This window comes from Cladophialophora immunda (assembly GCF_000835495.1).
Source record: "Cladophialophora immunda strain CBS 83496 unplaced genomic scaffold supercont1.4, whole genome shotgun sequence".
Lineage (NCBI taxonomy): Eukaryota > Fungi > Ascomycota > Eurotiomycetes > Chaetothyriales > Herpotrichiellaceae > Cladophialophora > Cladophialophora immunda.
The window spans coordinates 1693021-1714179 of record NW_015622544.1 but is presented as its reverse complement, the minus strand read 5'-3'; the positions used below and the strand labels follow the sequence as shown (position 1 = coordinate 1714179).

Sequence of the window (21159 nt, the reverse complement as noted above, 5' to 3'; positions counted from 1 at the left end):
TCGATTTGAAGGTGAGAGATCAATCACTTACGGGTGGATAAGGCTGCGTGCCTGCGACCTGCGATATCTATCTCAGAGATTGGTTGCCTTGGGCTTGACTAGCTTACCGCGGGCCATAGCCTACTATATAACCCTAGTCATGCCACTACCTGTGGCGGGTTCCTTATAATATGATCCTGAACACTCTCTCAGCGCCTTTCCCACATACCTCCTACCGGGGGCTCTCTTGAGGCCTTATACCTCGCCTTGTATAGCCGCTATACTATAGGGGGAGAGAGAGAGAGAGATTCGGGGGAGTTAGATATTCAAGTAGCAAATAGTGTCGCTACTACATTATCGTCGTGAACATACTATTGAGTGTGCTGTTCTCCATCAAATAAGCATGAAACACGACAAAATATTATATATATATCGATGGGTATCTTAAAAGCCCAGAGCGTGAATCCATCACCAGAGTTGTCTCTCAGTTTTCAAGCCGCAGCAGCAGACCACCAGTCCAAGGCCTCGACGCCGCTGCCGCGTGGGAGGAGCCGGAATCCTGCGCCCAGGCCGTGCCCGAACGGATCCCGCAACATGTCGGTGGCGCGTTTGAACGCCTGGATGGCAGAGAGACAGCCCCGGGGCGACCGGAGCGACGGGGTCGCGAGGCCGTGCTGCTCGAAGCCCAAGCCCGACGACCCGGTCGTCGTGCCGTGGAGGAGTTGGACTTGGCTGTGAGAAAGGCTTCGTGGCTCGACGGCCTCGGGCGGCGAAATGGGATACCCCTGGTGGCCGGTGGAAACCACGACGGCGTGGTGGACTGCTGCCAACGCCGCCCACATCTTCTGAGACACCTTGTCCACCAGGGCCGACGCCTCGAGCATGCCGAGACAGGTCGTCACGCGTTCCAGGTCGAGTTGCGTCTCCGCGCGCTGTGCGGCGTGCTGGATGGTCCGCAGGGCGATGTTGTACAGCAGGATGGTGCACGCGGTGTAGGTCTCGAAGACGCAGATCCAGCACCGCACATGCATGTTGGTGGTGGCGGTGCCGAAGCGGAGCAGAATGAAGATGCGCACGATCGCGCGTGCCGCCTCGACGGAATGCACCAGGTGCTCTTGCACCGGCGCGCTCCAGATGTCCGTGTCCCGGGCGTGGCCCAGGATCCCGTCCGAGACGGCCACCAGGACTCGTCGATGGAGCATCATGACGGCACCCAGGTACATGGCGTGGGAGAGGAGGAGGGCGCCTTGCTGTGCGGCCGTGAGAGGGTCGGCATCGCCGTTCAGCAAAACCGTCAGAGTCATGTTCGGTGGCAGCTTCCGATACCAGCCTTCGAGCGCGGTCATGTGCTCCTCAATCATCTGCTCGGTGGGGGGTTCGAGACCGCAAGTGGCTTTGCACACCCGGGCCCTCAACACGATGATTTCTTTGGCCTTGATTTGTGTCACACTGTCGTCTTGAAGTCCGTCCAGGGTCGGCGTGACGGGTTGGAGGAAGTCGACCTCTCCAGCACACAAGTCGGACATATAGCCCAACGACGTCGATAGCCAGCTATGATGGCGTTAGTCACATGCGGAAAGGAAACACGACCTAACAACACGGGCGGACTGACCATTCAAAAAACATCATTGTTCGATACAATCTTGTCCACTCGTGGGCATCGCCGGTGAGCTCATGTAGTGGCAGGGCCAAGTTCCACCGCGCAATCTGCAGACCGAGCTGGATCAGTCGCGCTGTGGTCTTCCGTTTGTCGATCATGCCGTACGCACAGAGGCAAGCGAGGTATTTCATGGCCTGAAGGTTGCCGAGCTCGACAAGCTCCGGCATGTGGTGGATGGCGGTGTTGAAGAGGGCGTCTTTGAGTTCTCCGGTGGTGTCGTCGACGTTGAAATGAGCCCCGATGGCGGCTACGGCACAAATTCTGGCGACAACGCGACTGTCGGGGGGCGACTGCGGCCGAAAGGCCTGGTTGCAAAGCTCGTCAAACTCGTCCAGGGTCATGACGTGGAACAAGCCAGCCGTCACCTGGAGAAACAACTCGGCTCCTTTCCGAATCTCAACTTCTGGAGGGAGCTGACTCGGGACGAAGACGGTCGGATAGTCAAAGAACCGCAGCGTCGGCCAGGATAAAGGCTGTGCGGGGTGGCGAGACTGTCGACTCCCTTGGTCTGCCTGGAGCTGCTCGAGGTCTTTCAGGGACAGAGAAGGCAAAGTTGGAAGATACATCCCGTAGATGTCGAGAAGGAGGTTGGACGACGATCGACGATGTGCCGGCTCCTGCGAGCCGCGAAGCGCTTGCAGGGCCGCCAGGGATTCCTCGTCGGTGCCATACTTGAGCACGTCGAGCAGGGAGCGCAACTCCTCGTTCTGGGCCTCGAGGACCTGGATGCCCTCCTGCCGGACACTAGCCTTCCTCTTGTCGTTGAAGCGATACACGCACTGGTTGTTGGCGTCGACACAGGAGCGACAGCGAGGCTTGCCATCACACTGGGGGCCACAAGAACGAACGGGTCAGCGTGACACAATCGACCATACCATCAAGCAGAGTTCACGCACTGAGGCAAGAGACTCACACGTTTCCGTTTGAAGCGGCAATACTCGCAGGCGGTCGAGGTATACTTGCGCTTGGAGCTCGTCGTCGCCGTCGTGGTGCCGACCTCTGACGGGCTGGCCTGCTGGCTGAGAGGACTCACGGCGCCTGGCGCAGGCTGTATTGCACACGTCCAGCTCATTCTGCAGGGCGCGGGATTCGATGCAGAAGTCGTAGGAATTAGATTCCACCCGTTGGCTCAACTGGTCCAAGGTTGGAGGACGTCCCTGGCCATCGAGCGCCATCTCAGCCATTATTAGGAGCACGCTGGCCACGAGGCAGGGCTGCAGAAGGGCCCAAGTGCGAGTGAAAACTCCGCCAAACTCGGATTCTAGAACTGGGGAGGCGATGCGACGTCCGGGTCTGGGCCTGGCCATGCAGCTCGAGCCTCTCGGCTTGGGCGTGCCGCGCAAAGTTACTGCAGAAAGCTAGTGGAGAGATGGCGAGATGGTCATCGCTTCGCGTATCCAGCCCTCACCTGATGGTCTGGCTCGTATCTGGTGAGCGGCGAAAGGAGGCTGCAACAACACAAATACACGGTACAAGTGCGTACAAGGAGGGAGAAAATGGGCAGTTCGATTCAATCAGAGACAGAAATCTCTCTTGCTCATCACAAGCATGCTTGAGCCATCTCATGACCAGCATACCAGCCTGGTAACAGCTACTCCTAGTCTCGAAGAAATTATGCATTGGTCTAAAACACTCAAGAGGTTGTACAGAAAGACGGAAGACAGCTGACGAGCACTAGGCAGGCACTCCAGCAGGACCACCACGACCACCCGGAGGATGAGAAGAAGATGCATCGCCAACTGCTTCTCTCTTCGCCTTCTTCTTCTGCCACTGCTCCTTCAACACCGTCTTGATCGCGTCTTCGCCGGCCTCGTAGTTAGCACAGCACACCTTGACAAGCATCTCCACCTGCTCTCCCGTCCACACGAGGTTGTACGACCCGGAGAACTTTGCGGTTGAGGGATCAAAATCCGCAACTGCTCCCTGATTCGGCAACAATGGGAGATAGATCATGGTCGACTCGTGGAGGCACGGAGGTGCTGGAGGATTGGTCACGGTGTGCCCGTAAGAGTCAACCACTTGCTTCGGCCGCTCGTCGAGGATGCTGCCGTCGTAGATCTGTGCATACAAGCCCTTGAAGCGGTCGGGGTCTTTGGGGTCAGGGCCAGCCTCCACGTCAGGGTGTCGCTTGGTAAACTTCAGACACCGTCGGCTGGCAATCTGGTCCACCCGCTCCTGGAAACTGCCTTTCAGCACGTCGCTCGAGGCGTCCATGTTGAGAATCACATCAACTTGCCGGCCAGGGTGCAGCATGACATAGGTCGGACAGTTGTTGTCCATCCCCGAATCGATCAGGTGGATCCGGGGCGAGTTCTCAATCGGTGGTGACGGCTTGTCCTGGTTCTCGCCTCGGGTCAAGTGGAACATGTAGTTGTGCTCATTGACGGCATGGAGAGGGTGATGAGCTTGGAACTCTTCTTTTCCCTTTGGTCCCCACATCCGTGCGATGCCCTTGGCCATGTCATTGATGGAATTACCGATAAACCCTGCGGGCAGACTGCGTTTGATGGTCGCAAGGTAAGAGGTCAAGGGTCCCGCTGGCGCACTGGTACACAAGCCCAGTAGCAAGGCCAGAGATTGTTCAGGAAGCTGCATAGTATCCTGGCCCTTTTCGAACGGTCTGCCAAAGGCCCACGTCGGACACCAAGCCTCCAACTCGTCGCATCCAACCTCGATCGGCGAGATTTCAAACCAGTTGAACCAGGCGTCCTGCGCGTCCTGATGCTCCTTGGTTTCTGGATCTTCATTCTTAAAGGGATGTTCTTTGTCCACCCAGTCCCTCCATGGTCGTTCGTGCCGAATTGCCGTAAGTATGGGCAAAGGTTCGCTGCCGTCTAGCAGGTGAATGTTTGCCGATGACCACTTGAGCCAGTTCTCATGGAGCCCCGCTACTTCCTTCTTGACGCCAAAACTTCCACGGAGACCCGGCGGCTCCAGGGCGGGATCGTGGTTCAGAAACAGATGGCCTGTGGTGAATACAGAATACAAATCCATAGCCACCGTGGACAAGCCTGAGCGATGTTTCTGGACCAATGGACCGAGCGTCTTTGTTGGGCCACCAGGGGCGTTCAGCACCTCCCGAACTGCTTCCGGGGACAAGGGGTGGTGTGGATGCAGCCTCTTCTGACAATGGTCGATCACCGCCTTCATGCTCGCCCCAGCCCACGTATAGTACGCGGCGAGACCCCAGCAACTGCCGCTCACGCCAGCGACATATGTCAGCAGATCCCACATCCCTGTGCGCTTCATCTCCTCGCAATATCCCAAAAAACCGATCATGGCCCTGTAGCCTCCCCCCGACCCGCCAAATGCTACCACAGGCACGTCATCAACATGGACCTCGGACGGGTCGAGGTCGAGATAACGACAAAAGGCATCCCGGACTTTGACCTTTCTCCGCTCACGAAATTGTATCTCCTCTGGAGCTAGCCCAAACCCTCTCCTTACCGTTGCCTTTTGAGCGACCTCGGGATGCCTCTTTGTATCCCTCAGCTCCTTGGTGATGGTGGCCTCGACCCTCAACGCGGCTTTGATGATTGAGATGTCCGCCACGGCTTCGGGAAATGCTGGAACGATGGTCTTGTTCCAGAAGGACTTGAGCTTGCCCTTGACCTTGGCACGTGCCCCCGTCGAGCTCTGCCCGGCCGAAGAAGAGCGACCCTTTTCATTGGTCATTTCGTCGTCGTCTTCCTCGGGCATTTCTGGCTGGTCGGCGAGATGGTGGAAGTCCTGCCGTTGCTGGCTTTCTGGGTAGTGCTTGCGAAGAATGGATTCTTCGTATTCTTGCTGCTCGGTTGTTTCGGACGTGCGCTGTATTCTGGTTCAGGGTCAGGCTGATGTGGCTCGCAGTATGCGGCAATGGGTTGGGACGGACACTGACGTAGCCATAATAGATGGCAAACCCCGAGTTCTCAGAGATCCAGTAGCTCGGGTGTGCCAGTAGTGATCACCCCGTGGATCTGGTCCTTGAGGCCGTTACTCGCTCTCAGTCTTCGAAACGCGACCAGATACAGCGACCAGCGTTCTCGTCTATCTTCATCCTACCCTCGCTACCAGGGAGCTTGGGTCGTCATATGCCGAGCACATTTGGGGAATGGAGGACCAACAGCAAGGCTGAGCCTGAACCGGGCGAATCATGCACAGCCATTGCTGAGCGTGCTTGAAGAGAGGTAGATGCGTCAAGGTCATTGAAGGATTCAAGGAGTGGGGCGTGGCCCATCGACCCAATGAGATTGCACACGTGCTTGACCCTGTGCTATGTCGGACGCCTGCATGGAGCTTGTACAAGAGTAGATGTCGATGAGATGACGAGGTGATGAAGTGATGGAAACTTGAATATGGATTTCTCGAACCACATTTGGGGGTTTGCTTACTCGAGATATCCATCAAGGTCACAATCATCCTCCTATAGACGATGATGATGATTATGACGACGAGGAGGATTATGAGGACTCCGACTCCCAAGAAGAGGACGATTTTGAGGGGGACGATATGGTTTGAGAATCCTGGCAAGACAGGAGGTGGAAGGAGGGTTGTGACGGTATCTGGTGGGATTTGCAGAAGGGAGAGCGAGAATCTGTACCGAATCTGCCTCGTCAATCACCAGGGGAGCTTCGTTCGCAACGGGGACGAGGACAGATTGGAGGCGGTAAGCATCTTCTGAACAATCCAAATGCTCACGCTAATGTGCTTGCAGACCGTCGTCTGGAACCGACAGGGGGTGCGGGTCATGGGCTTGACGCCCGTCAAGTCAAACAACACCGCGGCGAGAGATTGAACCGGGCGATAGGTTACTGATCTGGTCGATTGTCAGATACGAGAGGGCGTCGGGTCGGGTGCAGGTTTGCTCATGTAGATTAGAAAGAGGCATTGTTTGGTAGAAAGGCTTTCTTTTGAGAAGAGGGACGGAGGGGAGGGGGAGTTCCTTGTTTTGCACTTGAAGATGAGGCTGTGTGTGACACGCTGCCCTGAGGCCTGAGCGTGATGTGAACAGTGGCTTCCGAGAGGTTGATTGGGAGTGTCCAAAGAGCCCGGCAAGGTGAATGACAAGGCGATCCCATGTTCTGATGACCGTGTCACGAAGGGTACTGTCAAGAGATGAAAAAGTACATTGACGCACGGGCGGATAGGGGCCAACTCGAACATGTCACCATCAAGAGAGTTCTGCAAGATCTACTTCCCGGCACAGCATTTTGTCATGAGAATCGAGTCCTCCATCGCGACCTGAAGCCCCCAGGTTGAGACGCGGGAGGCGTAAATCAAGTTCTGAATCGTTTGTAGCGAGTGAACTGGACAGGTCGCACAGCGGCGAGGACCGAACCGAGACACGAGATACGAGAGACAAGGAATGAATGGGGCGAAAGAAAATAGCATTCGCCTACGGAAAAGTGCCTATGATGGACGTCTATACCTGCCCAAAGACTGCCTAGATCAGATCGCCACGCCGAAGATCATCAAGTACGAGCTGGAGAACGCTGGTGTCGGGGACGAACCGCCTGCGGGCGATTTTCTCTCTTCACAGTGGTCGAAGGTCCAAGGAAGCACCAGCTCCATCACTCCTTAAACAGTCCTTTGCAACGCGAAACGCAGGGTAGGCGGTGTATCATCCAACAGTGACAACGAGGGAGATGATGTACTATGTTGATGACTATCCATGTCATCTCCCATCTCAGAGCCCGTCACACCCATTGATCACTAATTCCTGCAGCAGACACTCAGTCAAACATTGGCAACACCAAGATCGAAGCCCAATCCACGACGGCCCCCAATCTCAGCTCCTCGGCGTACGAGTGGACGGTATCGCAAGCCTGTCTACCTTGGACCAAACCCCCCGACTGGCTGCAGCACTTTGACATCAGGCGGGCCGGTCAGCAATCCTTCATTCTTAGCCCTGGCCATCAGTGCCCTGTACTGCTCGCCGGCTCGGTGCTGCTCGAGGGCCTCCATGTCCTTCCACCTAGAGGTGCGGCGCGTGGTCAGCCTTTTTTGTTTCTCCGTCTGGTTCCTTCCAGCGAAATGAAGATCTACTGCGTCGGGGGTAAAGGACTGGTTAGATCAGGGACTCACTGTTCGATGAAGATGATGGCTCCATTGCCTGGCTCGGCGTCTGCGGGCTGGAACATCTGGTAGTGCAGGCAGCCTGGCTCGTTGGCCTGGACATACTCGGTGAATGGCTGGATGGCTTCGATGACCTGTGTGCCCATTAGCTATTGCTATAGGAGTGCGAGGGGAGATTTTGGGGGGGGGGGGGGGGGGGGGGGGGGGGGGGGGTGTTGATTAGAAGCGATAGTTACAGGTGGACGAATCGCCATGATGTAGAAGGGTTCCTTCATGGTGTTTGTGATGTGGTTGAATGCCAGTTGAGAAGGCCACTGTGGTGGCTCTTCCCTTGCCAGCCGTTGATATATATATATATATATGTGATCCCCTAGAGCGGCTTACCAAATCCCTCTACACGAACCCACCTCATACGTACGTACTTGGACATTAGAAGCTGTCGACATGCAGCTGGCCCCCATAAGGAAGAACCAGGTCTTGATTGGAGGCGCAACAACTCGTCGTTTCCCCGATCCGGCACACGTTTGGCTGTCCTCTGTAGAATACTTCGTCAAAGGGGCACGGCTACCGACGCCGATTGGAGAGACTCCTTCGGTCGACGAACAGGACATCCCCTTCACAAAGAGCATGCAATCTGGGGGCTCTCGCGACTGTCTCCATACAATGAGATGCATACTGAATCGCAAGTCACATAGAAAGTCACGATACTACACAGTCAGAGCCCAACCTAGATGTAGTATGGTCGCTGACTCGGGTTCCAATGCATGCAGCGACTGGGATACCACTCCTGGCAAGGGGCGATAACGGAAGACGACGCTCGTGAAGCATGCTCGCAGCAGCCCTGACGCAGTCGTATCGCCCGTATGAGAACAAAGGATCCGATGCCCTCTTCAAGAAGGAGTGAATCAACAAATGCGCCGGAAGAATACCCAATCATGTATAACCGCGCGGGTCGATGGGTCGCAGAGGTTCTCGGATATCGATCGACTCCAGCATCAAGCCAGGTTGAACCCACCAAACAGATCCAGCTCTCGTAAAGGGTCGTAACGCGCTCTCCAGACAACGCAAGCATTCACGTCGAACATCGGCCTAGCCCCCCGTTGGTCCGCCTCAAGTTCGACATGGCGCCAGCGTCTCATCAATCCTCCTGTTCAACTTCAAACTCCACATTGTACAGTACCTTCATCATGGACGAAACCAGCCCGCCAACATCGGCAGAGATCATGCCACTCACCTTTTCCGCCGCAATCTCCAACAGCTCTCGCGAGGCTGTACGAAACTGGGGTAACGGGGCCCGAAGCCCAATCCGCTTCCTCGCACGTCCCTTGAGTTTCATTGGCCTGGTCGCCTCTTCAGCAACCTGCAGGTTCAGGGTGAAGCCACAGCGTTGGGCAGTGGTTGCGAGCCATGTTGCAATGTGGTCAGTATCTGCCTTGTACTGCTGATAGCTGCTCTGGAGATGCTGAGGAAGCATTTTCCTTGTTCCCTAGAGACGACTTGGTGTGGGAGGCTGCTTCCGCAAGCCCTGCTGCGAGAAGAAATACAGTGCAGGAGATGGCGACAGGTTTCGAGGTAGAATAGACTGATCTGACGGAGATGTCAAGGCGGGGAAGAGCCAGAATCAATGGATCAGACTGTCGTTGTAAAGTGGCGACATCTACTAGAGGTCGTCAAAGACATTCACCTAACTTTTAGCTGGACTGCCTCGGAACGAGTTGCACTGCAAGTACCTATTCAGTATGATGCGGACGAGGCCACAAATCGACCATTTAGGGGGTCGTGTGGTGAGGCAAGATTATGTGTGTGTGAGAGTGCGTGGGTGGGAGAAAGAGAGAGCCGAGAGAAGATCGAAAAGAGTTGCGTGAATACGAAACACCAGACACCAAACACCAAACATAAACTGATTGGCGTCAAATATTTTTGTTTAATACCGAGTCGCTCACTAACTGTTCAGTCGCCACGCCCTGGTTCAATCACCCTCGCCTTTGATGTCGCTCACATCAGAATACAAGACTTGGAGCGCTTCTGATCCCCTTGCATCTCTCGGTAATGGTCCATGAAGATCCTCTGTTTCAGCTCCTCCACCGGTGCTGTCCGTCGCCGCGACTCTTGCTGTACCTGGCCGCGCACCCTACGGAGGGATTGGATCTGTTTCTGATTGTGGAAGAAGCAGATGCGAGTGTCCAAGCGGCCGTTGAGGTGCACGCTGTACCAGTTGAGCAGTTCCAGCTCTCCGTCGTTCCAAGGCTTCGTCTTGCAGAAGAGACAGTTGCGGTGGATCGCCGCCATCGTGCTGGGCCTATTCAGGGGAGCGGATGGCGGTACATCTGACGCGACCGTGTGATGTCGAGACGATCGCGCTATCTCGAGGGTTGAGGGAAGTCTTTTGCCGGTTACAAAGGCTTGCGTGTACCGGAAATGGATATCCAACTGCAAGAGGACAAGGGAGTGTCTCCCCCAGGGATATATACGCAAGGAGCGAGTTCCCGCATGTTACGAAAGGGGATCTAGGTATACAAGAGGTGGTTCGAAGCTTGCGCGTACGGTCTGAGACAGTTGAGATGATCAATGCTTGTCTGAGCAAGGAGTGCACCACGATGGGGACGTTGTCTCGCTAACCCACCTCCAGTGCTCATTCCTATTTGTCCACTACCTGTCGGTGAGTTGGAGATCAAGCTATGGAAGTGTTTATTGCAAGTTGCCATGTGGAGGTTGATCTGCGTTATGAATACCTAGCTAATTCGCCTAGAGTCGCACGGTTCTCTGCATAGAGCTTGTCGTTCTGGAAGTGGATGAGGTCGATGTCTGCTACCACGTAGTACATGCAGAGATAACAGTGCAACAGAAGACGAAGAGAAAGGCTGCTGGGCTTATCTATCCTCAGGATACACCCTCTTCACCAGCCCAGTCTCAACATCGAGCCACAAGCCGACAACGCCATCGACCAGATCCTTTCTTAGGAACCCGCACATCTTGACCCTTTCAAAATCTTCCAACAACGAAATATGGTTGTCTTCTTTCATCGGCAATCTCTCTTCAAGCTCCACAGACCCCTTAAAATCTGGTCTCTTCTGGTGAACCCCCTCAAGAACCTGCTGCTTGGTGACGTGCGAAGCGCCACAGTTGCTGTGGTGGACGAGGATGATTTGAGAAACGTGGAAGAGAGTGTCGAGCGCGGCGAGATCACCTGCAGCCGAGGCGAAGCGGCCTCCCACGTTGCGCAGGACAAGGCATTCTCGGATCGCGATGTTGAAAAAGTTCATCGGATTGGCGCGAGAGTCAAAGCATGACACTGGAGGCTGTTCAGCGGCACATTTTTCTTGAGGGTGTCTTGAGTAGTTGGTCCTACCAATTACCACATGAGGCCCATACGCCTTGGGATCATTCCTCATCCGAGCCATCAAAGATGGAATAGGCTGGTGACCAGCAGCATATTGCCTGTGTTGTCAACATCAGTCAAATTTCCAGGACAGGTGTCGTTGGTCAGGGGCCCGAGGATTCTGATCCCTCGTGGATCACTGACTTATTGCGTTCAAGCAGCTCGTCGACGCTAGGACCATATGTGATCGCCGTGTTCGGGGACGACATGTTTCGGGAGTGCAGAAGATGTTGTGCTGAACAGATCTAGATTGGTCGAGCAGTATTCACACAGCAAAGACGATCTTACGATGCAATAGCTCAAGCATATCGAGGAAGACGAAGAGGGACCCTGTCGATTTTATACTTCCCTAATAGACCAGGTTTTTGTTGAATTCCTCCATCAAAACTGGAAAGGCCACAACAGGACTGGAGCAGCCAGATTCGAACAATCCTCCTTGCTGACAATTCAGTCGGATCTGTCCCATTTGAGCAGAGCGGAACTCGAGAATGTTGAGTTCCTGGCGACCTGTGTATGCTCTAGTTGAAGGGGCTTCAATGGCTGCCTGGTAGTCATAAGCCCCCAAGTCGCAAAAAAGGCTTCTCTCCATAGTCGCTCCCCGATAGACCACAAGCCCCGTCCTCAACATTTTCAACGGCAGCTGAGGCCAGTTTGCGACAAGGCATGGTAGGCAAGGCTTGGGGCTCCTTAGTCGCAAGGTTGATGTTGAGTAATCACACGTATGGACTCCGCACTTCGTACAGCACGAAAACACCAAGACTAATCGCAGACCCCGCAAGATGGACTGGTTGAGAAGGACTTTGAGGCGCTCCATTCGAGGGCTGTTTTGATTAGAAGACTCACTTGCTGCTTTGTCGCCGCTTGACGTGTTGATTATGGAACAAGGGTCGTTGTATTGGTCTGAATTAGACACGGCGTCGCCTCTTCCAGTAAGGAGGCCGAAGACGAGGTACTGCCTGGTTGTCGCCGCTCTAACTTCACGGTTGTCTCAAGGTCGATATATCTTTGAGCCATCTTGTAAGGAGGGCAGTCCGTTGTACGCCACGTACAAAGAAGACCCGGTTCCCAACCAACCAGTCTTGGTGATCCTCAGGACAACCACCGGGTCAGAAGTTTGTGCGACAGGGTCTTTGGTTGTAGACAGGGTGCGACTCTCTCAAGCCATTGTTGGCAATTGAGGAGAATTGTAACTGATCAGGCCAGCGTGTTCGGTGTTCCCTTAGCCCTAGCGAGGCCTTCTGTGAAAATGTTGGGCGCCATATCCGGCAAGCGTTTCGCATTCAGGACTTCGAGCGCGCAAGCTCTTATCTGAGTCGACCGAACGCGGATCATGGTATCCTGCACGTTCGATTCAGCATGCACGAGGCAAAGTCTTTGGCCAACCTATATTTGTAGGAGAATCGCACTCCCTGCAGCTTTTCTGGACGAAGTGATCGAGGAAGCTCTGCTTGTTCAGCCCCAGACTCATTCGAGGTAGAAGCTTCTTAGCCATGGGGATCAAGACCTGGGCTGCGCGGCCTCGTCGCCCGGAGGGAGACAACTCAAGATCGGATACAGCGCAGATGGCTTGATTTTGACTTCTGGCAGGTGTGTAGCGCAAGGTCCTGGTAGATCTGTAATAAAATGTAATCAAACTTGAATGTATACCAATGAAAATGCCGGACTGCCTACCAAGAGCTTGGAGTCGGGATTGACCAATGATGATTTTAACCTGCCAAATGATGCATACATTCACTCTTGAACAACCGCGCCCGAGACACTGAGAGGTAACAGAAAGAACCCAGACACGGTCCGGCGTGCGAAAAGCGGTGACTGTGGCGGTCGATCCCACGAGGCTGTGAGGCAAACAATTCAAAAACGGTATCCATCTCTGCTTTGGCCAGGCACCGTTACTTCAGGTGCGCCATTATTAAGCCCGTCCGTGGCTCGGACTGCACATCCTATCCGTTGCGCACAGCTTGGACAATTGCTCCAGCGTCCCCTTGGTCCAGCGCATCCAGCGCGTCCATGGCGTCCTGAGATAGCTCAAAGTCGTAAACGTCGGCGTTCTGCTTGATCCTGTCTGGAGTGTCACTTTTCGGAAGAGGAACCCAGTTCTTCTGCAGACAGTATCTGACGAGGATCTGTGGCGTAGTCTTGTTGTATTTCTTGGCCAGGGAGGCCAGTGTGGGATCGTTGGCTTTATAATTTCGGACCAGCGGTGAGTAAGCTTCAACGACGATGGCGTGTTTGTGACAGTAATCGGTGATGGTTCGTTGTTGGCACCATGGATGCAACTGGGAAAATGTGGTCAGCCTTCTCCACGCGCCTCGACAAGACGATAGCTGTTCGATGGGCAAGGAACCTGTTCATCGTACCTCGATCTGATTAACGTGTGGCGGCCACACCTTTGCGTAGTCCTTCATCTCCTCAATATGCCCAACCCCGAAGTTGCTCACACCAATGCTCTTAACCTTTCCCTTCTCGTAAAGTTTTTCAAGAGCCTGCCACATCTCTTTTCTCTTGCCGCTGCCCGCATTGGGACTGTGGATCAAGAACAAATCCACATAGCCATCGTGGCCTGGATCGATCTTCTCCACGCTCTCGAGACACTTTTTGTATGATTTCTCAACGCTTCCTCCAGCAGAGAGGATTTTGGTTGTGATGAAAACCTCCGAGCGGGGGAGACCTGATTTGCGCAGCGCCTCCCCTACCTGAGCTTCGTTGTGATAAAACTGCGCGGTATCAATGTGTCTGTATCCAGCTTGTAGGGCGCAAAGGCACGACTGTTCGCAAACAGAGGCTGGGGATTGGTAGACTCCGAATCCAAGGCGGGGTATGCGAACGGAGGAGTTGGGTAAAGGAAGGGTATCGCTGAAAGAGAGGGGAGGCATTGTATCGAAGATCTCTAAGGGGACGGTACCCAGCGAAGAGCAAAATTTTGAGAGATCTCTGGAGATTTAAAAGCTGAAGGCTGTATTTTTGTTTGCATGCACGGCACCCTTCCACCCCCTCCACCTCCAAATTGGGTGATGATGCAATCATGCGATCCAGCCTTGGGTTCCGCTGCGCGCCCGCAACTGCGCCCACCAGCTAGTCTCCAGCTTCTCCAACCACTCATATTGGCATCGCATTCGCTTCTGCGACGAGCCTCCTCTCGGGTAAGCTGGAAACCATTTCGCCACCAACAGCCCTGGATAAGTACCTCAATCCCCAGAAGGGACATCCCGGCGGTTCCATACGCTGAACCGCGATCTTGACTTAATCGTGGGCGCCAATGACGCATAGTTCCTCTCTGGCGTCTCGATTCCAGCGTCAGTCCGGACGTTGCATCAAGAACGAATTCACTGATTGCAGTGTCGCCCTCGAAGGGTTTGCGTCTTGTTTGGAGCAGATGATCCAGGCCAGCCTTTGCTTGACAAGTTGTTTCTCGACAACTAACTGGTCAGCGATCTCTCTCAAATGGCCTGCATTTCAATTGTCAATTGAGGTCACAAGGTCAAAGGCACGCAGAAAGTTCACTGACCTTCACCGTCGTAGCATAAACACAAAATCGCGACTGCAACGCCGACGCTGAGATCTTTGCCGGTTGTGCAAGTGATCAGTATCTTGCTTTGGGGTCGCGTGTAGAGCTGATTGCTGATGACGCCGACAACGCTAGGGAGCTTGTCGCGAAGCTCTTTGCTCCCGGTTTTGCGGCCGCGACAGTTCAACCAAACGACTCTTGATGTTGAGGTTTGTCCGTCGCCTTGACAATTGATTATCAGGTCGAATCCATCTAAGCTCTTGACAGGCCCGACTGCGATATAAAGGTTGGAGGTTGGAGTGACCCTCGTAACGGAGACCCCTGTGTCATGCATTTCCTTTTCCTTTTCAAGTAATCTCTCGATCAGAGCTGGGAGGTCATCTTCGGGAGTCTCCATCAACAGCTCTCTTTGCTTCCAGAAGAGTTCAGCAGTCAGTCCATGCGACCATCCTTCGCTGTCGTCACCAGCACCTTGGATATAACCCCCTTCCGAGATTTCAGCACCACGAACGCGACGAGACGCGGAGCAGAGCACCACGTTGCGAACAGAATGCTCAAGTGGGGAACATGAGCCTGATAGGGGCTGGTTTGCGTCGTCGCCAGGTTCAAAATCGGAATAGCCATGGATCGCCCAGGTGAGCTGTATAGGACACCCCAGCTCTTCCCGCAGGCTTTGCAAGTCTAGTCCTAGTCCGGTGAAGGCTCTCGTAAAACCCTCGAGCCGGGCTTCGATTTGCGATATCTCAGACTGTCCTAAGTCATCCGGTGGAGGCGGAGTCTGAAGCCTGTGCGCTGAAGGGATTTCTGGAAACAATGCTTTATTGATAATTGCTGTCCATATCGGTACAGTCTTGCTAAATGCATCCGGAAGATTCTTCCCACGACGCGTTGAGTCGACCACGATTGCACCGCCATGAGCGGCTAAGATTGGGAGAAGCTGTAGATTGAGTCTGCGCAGGGAGAAGTCCCATTGTCCGTGGTGACCATCTGTGCTTTTGAAATACGTACTACCCGTTTTATCTGCTGGATCGATGTACCAGCTACCACAACGCTCGTTTGCAACCAGAGGCAAGTTGTACCGCTGGGATGCTGCTTTGACAAATTTGGCGTCATCAAGGATGGACGTAAGGCGATTTGGAATTGAGAGAGTAGACTTGCGAATCGACTTTAGCGTGGCATACAGAGAAAGGTGATGGGTTGAGTCGTTTAATGTCAGGTCAACTAATCTTGTGGGAAAATCTGGATGGGTCATTCTCAAGTAACAGGATGCAGATGCTCAATCTCAGCGAAGGTCAGTGGTCTAAGATTCATCCCAAGTGGTCAAGGCCGGCCTGCTTATCAGGTAGCGATGGTTCATGCAGTCCGTAGTGACGAAGTAAAGCAGATTGTCCGAGTCCAAGTTCCGACGTCCAACCAGATGTGTAGGAGAGCAGTGCGAAGTCCGGCACGTGCGCTTCTGCCCCATATGTTGAAGCACTGAGCCCTGTACAAAAGCCTGGTAGCCTGTGACGATGATGAATGTTGTGAGAAAGATTGAAATTTCCTGATGCCAAGAATGGATCCTGATCCCAATTGGTCGAATGCGAGCCTTGAACTCGGTCACGTAGTGAAAGCGTAGTTTAAGCCACTGGTACTGTGCCTTCGATTGACGTAAGCTCTGGCACCATCACAGCCCCGTTGGTGTTCATCATCTCCATGGCATCGTCGTTGATAGGATGTATCGAGAACTGGGTGGCGGTAAATTCTTCTCCGTCGAAGAGTAGCCAGTTTTGAAGCGGCTGCTCCTTTTGTCCCAAAACATTGATCACATCTTGTGCCAAATAGCCTCCAAGAAATGCAACAACTGGACTGATCTCAGCGCCAAGGTTCTGCAGGAAAGTCCGCAGAAACTCTGATCTCAGGGAATCCAAAGGGAGTGAGAGCTCTAGATGTTTCTGGTTTGCTAACCTGGTGAAGAGCTCAAGGTCTGCTCTGTTGTGTGCGGGAAGTCTGCCACCCATCTGGCCTTGAAAATCGAATAGAGCCCGTAGGCAAGAAAGTAAAGGAGTGACCTTTGTGCGGCTTCGTCGAGCGTTCCTTATCCGTGCAGGAAGAGGAGACAGATTGGCTAGCTGAATGGGCGAATAGGTCTCTTGATAGGTAATGAGTTCCATGGTCTTCTCATTTTCCTTCTTCGACTCGACAGCGGTGACACATTTGGTGGAAGTCTCCATATCGCCGATTTTCGTGGGCTTGTTCCTCTGCTGTCTCTCAATCACGAAATCATGGATGATCAAGTCGTCGAATATGTAACCGTACATACCGTGGGTATCTGCGGCATAGAATTTCCGGCCATACATCCGGCAGGCCATATTGATGGTCCCCAGCACGTCCATAATGAGGCCTGTTGCAATAGTAATGTCGAAATTCTGGAAATATTCCGGATCCTTGGTCACAGCCGCATTCGGGTCCGTGTATACCTCAACCCGTGGATTCAGCTTCTGTAGCTCCGCGAGAGCGGCCTGCGCACGATTCTGGCCGATTTGAGCTTCCCGGACAAAGAACTGCGTCCCCAAATCTTCTTCCACAACGACTTCGTGATCAAGTATTGTCAACACTCCAACTCCTGCCAGAACCAGATTCTTTGCGATTTCACAGCCCAGGCCTTTCATTCCGATGAGAAGAACGTTCGCGCGACGGAGCTTTTCCTGGACTTGCATGCCCCATAGGCGGATTTGTCTGTCATATAATGCGATCTCATCGGCAGATATAGGTTGCTGAGGCGGCACCACGAACATCTCAGGCTGCATCCCATTCATTGCAAGGGTCATGTCACCAAATGACGCATCAGGTATTGAGGGGTAGCCGTTGAGGTTTCCCATAACGGGAACGGATGTCACAAATGTTGAACCATTCATGACACCATCAATGGCTCCATTCACCGAGCTGGCCATGGCTCCGTTCAGGTCGACCGGTGCAGAATCCGCGAGGTGGAGTCCGTTTAGAGGATTAGAGCTACCAGACGCCAAGTTGTCGTCCATGGTGCATTCGAAGGGAAGAGAGGAAATGCGCGAGCAATGTGACGGTTCTCTGAGAGCGAATTTCTCAAGGCGAGAAGAAAGTCCTAGAGTAAGAAGTCAAGTGAAAAGTGAGAGAGAAGGCTGAGGATCGTGAAGGCGGAGATGAAATTGACGTGAAGACTGAAATAAAATGTTTGCTCTGCGGCACACCCACCACGAGTTGCTTTCGCTGGCTGCGCCCGCGATCTTCAGGAGTTGTAGTCAGTCCTTGGTAGCCATCATCTCTTGCTGCAGGGGCAGTTCAATGCCAAGCAAGGATCCAACTAGTTGTCCTTCCTACTAAGCGGCAGGACTCCCGTTGCTGGCAAAATTATAGGCTTTGCAGCCTAGCGGTACGCCTAGAGGGGTTGATGGTGTGTTAATTCTCCAGGTGGTGCCTTCCATTCCGCACGGGCCATCGGCGGGTGCAGTGCATCACCATTTGAATCGTGGGGCAAGAATTGGCCCATGCGCTGCGACATGTCACAGCGCCTGAAGGTTGCCGCACTCTGACTAGCGAACGTCCAACTACCACCCTTCTTGAGAGACCTTCCTCTACATCCATTCTGACGCTGTTGAAGCCTGTGGTCCTCGCTTTATGATCCCACATATCTCCCTCAACCTGATTCAATTCGAGCGGAGCCACATTGCGTGTTGCCTGCGTTCCGAAGGCCGTTCTTGTTCGTGGCGGCATACTCCTCATCCTTTGTTCAGCCATGGTACGATTCCATTCTCAAGCCCTCTTGCCATGCGTACTCAGTTCACTTTGACGTTCTGATGCTAACATCCATCAAGCCCGATCCTCCTGAGCGCCTTGCTTGGTCTGATATCTCCGCACGTCTTGAAAACCTCAGAAATCTTCTCACCTCGGAGCGGCATCTTGGCGTCGATCACGAAAGAGCATTTGAAGCACTTGACAGGGAGATGGGGGACCAGATTGCAGCTTATGAGGCAAATGATGAGAGACAGGACCGATTTTTATCTTCTGACCTCACCCCCCGAGAACGAAGAAGAAGAGAGTTCGGCACACGCTTCCGTGACCAAGACACGTCTGAGAGTCCTGCCCAAGCCAACAGCCCATCCAGCCTCGTGCGAAGTCGGCGGAGAGCCTTCAGGCCTAGTGAACGTCTGCAGAGATCCCAAAGAGAAAGACTCGGACAAAGCGGTAGACCTACCGTCTCTGAGGCATATGTGCCACCCTCCAACGAGTCGCCTGCTTCGCCAGCTCAATCAGCCAGTGATCGCGGAGATGGGCCGAGATCAAAACGGAGGAAATTGACCGACGGTACTTACGAGGATGAACCACGAACGTTTAGATATGGTCACTATTGTCGGGTCGAGCCAGGCCACCTGAAGATGGAAATCATCAGCTGTGATGGTGGAGAATATTCGGATCCTCATATGCCCATCAATTCCTACCCGCGGAATGTCCTACTAGACGATACCAGCGTCTACTGCACCAAGTCCAACAAATGCAACCTCTTACTGAAGCACATAGGCGGCATGCCCTTCACCCTGACTGAGATCATTGTCAAAGCCCCACGTGCTGGGTACGATGCGCCAATTCAAAATGGCTTGATTTTCGTTGCAATGGAAGATGACAATCTCCTCGACCGGACTTCCCAATACGATGTACACTGGTCCCCAAAAAGCTACCGCCGTCAACGGCACAGACCAGATGGGTATCGGCCCTCCCAGGAATATATGAACTCCGCAAGATCTCCCCTCAGGTCCATTGATCGTTCGAGATATCTCAACAATCCCACCAGTTCCGAAGAAGACCCTCATCCTGAGGTGTCTCTCGTTCCCGGGTTTCACATTTCAGTGGCAGACCCATCGGATGGAGAAGACGACGGAAACGGGCCAGTATCGCCGCGACCGTGGCACGACGACGAATATTCGTTGAGGTCATATGTCGACCGATACCGGCCAGTGTATTTCGAAAACGAGCGTAACGATGGCCCAAGATCTAACTCGAGCGACTCAGAAGGCTATGAGCCCGATATCCCGCACGAAGCAAGAGAATCTGGGGAAATCGGACGACTGCAACGACAGCAACTCGATCTCGAAAATACACTCGCGCATCGGAATCGTATGCTGGACCTTATGCGGGCACAGCAAATCCGTGAGAGTGATGAATTCTTTGGAAGTCGTAGCCGGGAAGGCGAGGTTGAAGAAGACAGCTCGTACAACCGTCGCTCAACTTCAAGCCGGAGCGGAGCTCGACCATTTGCTGCTGCACTAGGGACGCCGGGCCCGGCTTATCCCTCGGAAGAACATGGTAGCCTCTTAACAGAGGCTGAAGCATCGAGCTCCAAAACGACTTCGAATGGAGTGGCAGCCAGCTCCTCTGCTAGAGCCGGCGTTGCACCACATGCTTTGTTCTTCATCAGCCGAAACAAATCTAGCACTGAAATCAAATTTGACCCTCCGGTGTGAGTGACGAACCCCCTTTTCATTGTCGGTGGTGAGTCAAGGACTAAGATTATCTGCAGGTCGGGCCGTTATATTCTTGTCAAACTATGGGCGCAATGTCCCAACGCTAACATCGACATTCAGGCTATCCTGGTGCACGGATATGGTGGCCCTCGTTTCTTCCCAAGCGTAGAGATGAGGTGACGCGCAAAGGTGATGTTCAGAAGTCTGGGAATGACTTCTGACACTTTGATTGTTTGGAGTACATGCGAGCCCTCAGAATACCTCGATGGTTTCGGTTTTTGGAGTAGCGTTGGAACTTGATGCTTCTCAGAGAGCATCACCAATCAATCACAGAGTAACCTGCCAGAGCCTTTCGCTTCAGGTTTTGAGGAGTATAATGTTACTATTTGAAGATATATAAACTCATAGGTTAATGCAGAGGCGTCTTGTTTATTGCTACGGCAGAAAATGACAGCATTCAGTACAACACTCGTTCGCGTTCTAGCGTCTCCCTCCGTCCTTACCCTTTTCCCTCTCGACTCTGGCTAAGTCTAGACGATAGGTTCGGTGTGTCGCCCCACGTCATACTCTCGCTTCGGGTGCAACGATGGCTGCCGGTGCCTACGCCCGTCTGAGTAGCGAGGCAAGTATCTCGCCGACGTTTGGTTCCCGGGGTCTCAGCACAAAGGTGTCTTGGTGTCCGCAAAGATGCACACGAGATCTCCCTCCTTGCTGTCCTCGGGAGCATAATTCGCGAATAATCCTCGTCTAACATGTCGGAGTCGGTGCGAGCTCCATGTTTCCTGACGAAAAGGCGGCGTGGATATCATCCAATGTAACCCCTTCACCTTGTCAGCGTTGAGTGATGACTGAACGAGAATCCGAGAACCATTGTCCGCATAAAGGTAGAGGCGCACAATCTTCCATGCTTATAGAATACTTCTGGCCCTTGACGGCTCTCTCATATTCTCCAGACAATGTGGCAATCGTCGTTAATGTCCAACCGAGCCAAACAGACCTGCGCTAGGAAATAGCTTGCACATTCTGCCGATAGTCCACCCTGCGATAGCGGGAAAGTGATGTTTGGTTTCCATAATTTCAGGCAGTCGTGGGAAGGGGGACA

General features: G+C 53.6%; 11 protein-coding genes across 14 annotated transcripts; 2 read left to right on the top strand and 9 right to left on the bottom strand.

Moving 5' to 3' along the window:
- Positions 1-32: 32 nt before the first annotated feature.
- On the bottom strand, positions 33-2870 carry PV07_06995. Of its 3 annotated transcripts, none has more exons than XM_016394034.1 (3): positions 2536-2870; positions 1592-2466; positions 33-1530 (listed from the first exon to the last, which is right to left on the bottom strand). In XM_016394034.1, exons 1-3 carry the CDS (start codon positions 2821-2823, stop codon positions 471-473), a joined length of 2223 nt encoding a protein of 740 aa, XP_016247453.1. In that variant the 5' UTR covers positions 2824-2870; the 3' UTR covers positions 33-470. The 3 variants fall into 3 exon arrangements, with proteins under 3 accessions (XP_016247453.1, XP_016247454.1, XP_016247455.1); XM_016394035.1 differs by having other exon boundaries at positions 2553-2870; XM_016394036.1 differs by having other exon boundaries at positions 1592-2870.
- Positions 2871-3243: 373 nt separating this feature from the next.
- PV07_06994 (uncharacterized protein) lies at positions 3244-4634 on the bottom strand (the record flags this gene model as incomplete). Its single annotated transcript, XM_016394033.1, has 1 exon — positions 3244-4634. A coding segment is annotated over one exon (1321 nt), but the record flags the coding sequence as incomplete, so codon positions are not given.
- A 739-nt stretch (positions 4635-5373) lies between these two features.
- Positions 5374-6558, top strand: PV07_06993 (uncharacterized protein). Its single transcript, XM_016394032.1, has 2 exons — positions 5374-6287; positions 6336-6558. Exons 1-2 carry the CDS (start codon positions 6054-6056, stop codon positions 6414-6416), a joined length of 315 nt encoding a protein of 104 aa, XP_016247451.1. The 5' UTR covers positions 5374-6053; the 3' UTR covers positions 6417-6558.
- An 892-nt stretch (positions 6559-7450) lies between these two features.
- On the bottom strand, positions 7451-7971 carry PV07_06992 (uncharacterized protein; the record flags this gene model as incomplete). Its single annotated transcript, XM_016394031.1, has 3 exons — positions 7451-7595; positions 7706-7830; positions 7933-7971. The coding sequence occupies 3 exons, from the start codon at positions 7969-7971 to the stop codon at positions 7451-7453; spliced, it is 309 nt and encodes a 102-aa protein (XP_016247450.1).
- Positions 7972-8834: 863 nt separating this feature from the next.
- On the bottom strand, positions 8835-9170 carry PV07_06991 (uncharacterized protein; the record flags this gene model as incomplete). Its single annotated transcript, XM_016394030.1, has 1 exon — positions 8835-9170. The coding sequence occupies one exon, from the start codon at positions 9168-9170 to the stop codon at positions 8835-8837; it is 336 nt and encodes a 111-aa protein (XP_016247449.1).
- Positions 9171-9691: 521 nt separating this feature from the next.
- PV07_06990 (uncharacterized protein) lies at positions 9692-9985 on the bottom strand (the record flags this gene model as incomplete). The annotated part of the gene is made up of 1 exon (XM_016394029.1): positions 9692-9985. One exon carries the CDS (start codon positions 9983-9985, stop codon positions 9692-9694), a length of 294 nt encoding a protein of 97 aa, XP_016247448.1.
- Positions 9986-10566: 581 nt separating this feature from the next.
- Positions 10567-11284, bottom strand: PV07_06989 (uncharacterized protein; the record flags this gene model as incomplete). Its single annotated transcript, XM_016394028.1, has 3 exons — positions 10567-10988; positions 11046-11134; positions 11220-11284. The coding sequence occupies 3 exons, from the start codon at positions 11282-11284 to the stop codon at positions 10567-10569; spliced, it is 576 nt and encodes a 191-aa protein (XP_016247447.1).
- A 1731-nt stretch (positions 11285-13015) lies between these two features.
- PV07_06988 (uncharacterized protein) lies at positions 13016-13948 on the bottom strand (the record flags this gene model as incomplete). The annotated part of the gene is made up of 2 exons (XM_016394027.1): positions 13016-13351; positions 13433-13948. The coding sequence occupies 2 exons, from the start codon at positions 13946-13948 to the stop codon at positions 13016-13018; spliced, it is 852 nt and encodes a 283-aa protein (XP_016247446.1).
- A 421-nt stretch (positions 13949-14369) lies between these two features.
- PV07_06987 (uncharacterized protein) lies at positions 14370-15832 on the bottom strand (the record flags this gene model as incomplete). The annotated part of the gene is made up of 2 exons (XM_016394026.1): positions 14370-14521; positions 14581-15832. 2 exons carry the CDS (start codon positions 15830-15832, stop codon positions 14370-14372), a joined length of 1404 nt encoding a protein of 467 aa, XP_016247445.1.
- Positions 15833-16199: 367 nt separating this feature from the next.
- Positions 16200-17600, bottom strand: PV07_06986 (uncharacterized protein; the record flags this gene model as incomplete). The annotated part of the gene is made up of 1 exon (XM_016394025.1): positions 16200-17600. One exon carries the CDS (start codon positions 17598-17600, stop codon positions 16200-16202), a length of 1401 nt encoding a protein of 466 aa, XP_016247444.1.
- A 505-nt stretch (positions 17601-18105) lies between these two features.
- On the top strand, positions 18106-20509 carry PV07_06985. 2 transcript variants are annotated; one of them, XM_016394023.1, is made up of 3 exons: positions 18106-18337; positions 18414-20053; positions 20114-20509. In XM_016394023.1, exons 1-3 carry the CDS (start codon positions 18335-18337, stop codon positions 20235-20237), a joined length of 1767 nt encoding a protein of 588 aa, XP_016247442.1. In that variant the 5' UTR covers positions 18106-18334; the 3' UTR covers positions 20238-20509. The 2 variants fall into 2 exon arrangements, with proteins under 2 accessions (XP_016247442.1, XP_016247443.1); XM_016394024.1 differs by having other exon boundaries at positions 18414-20509.
- Positions 20510-21159: the final 650 nt, after the last annotated feature.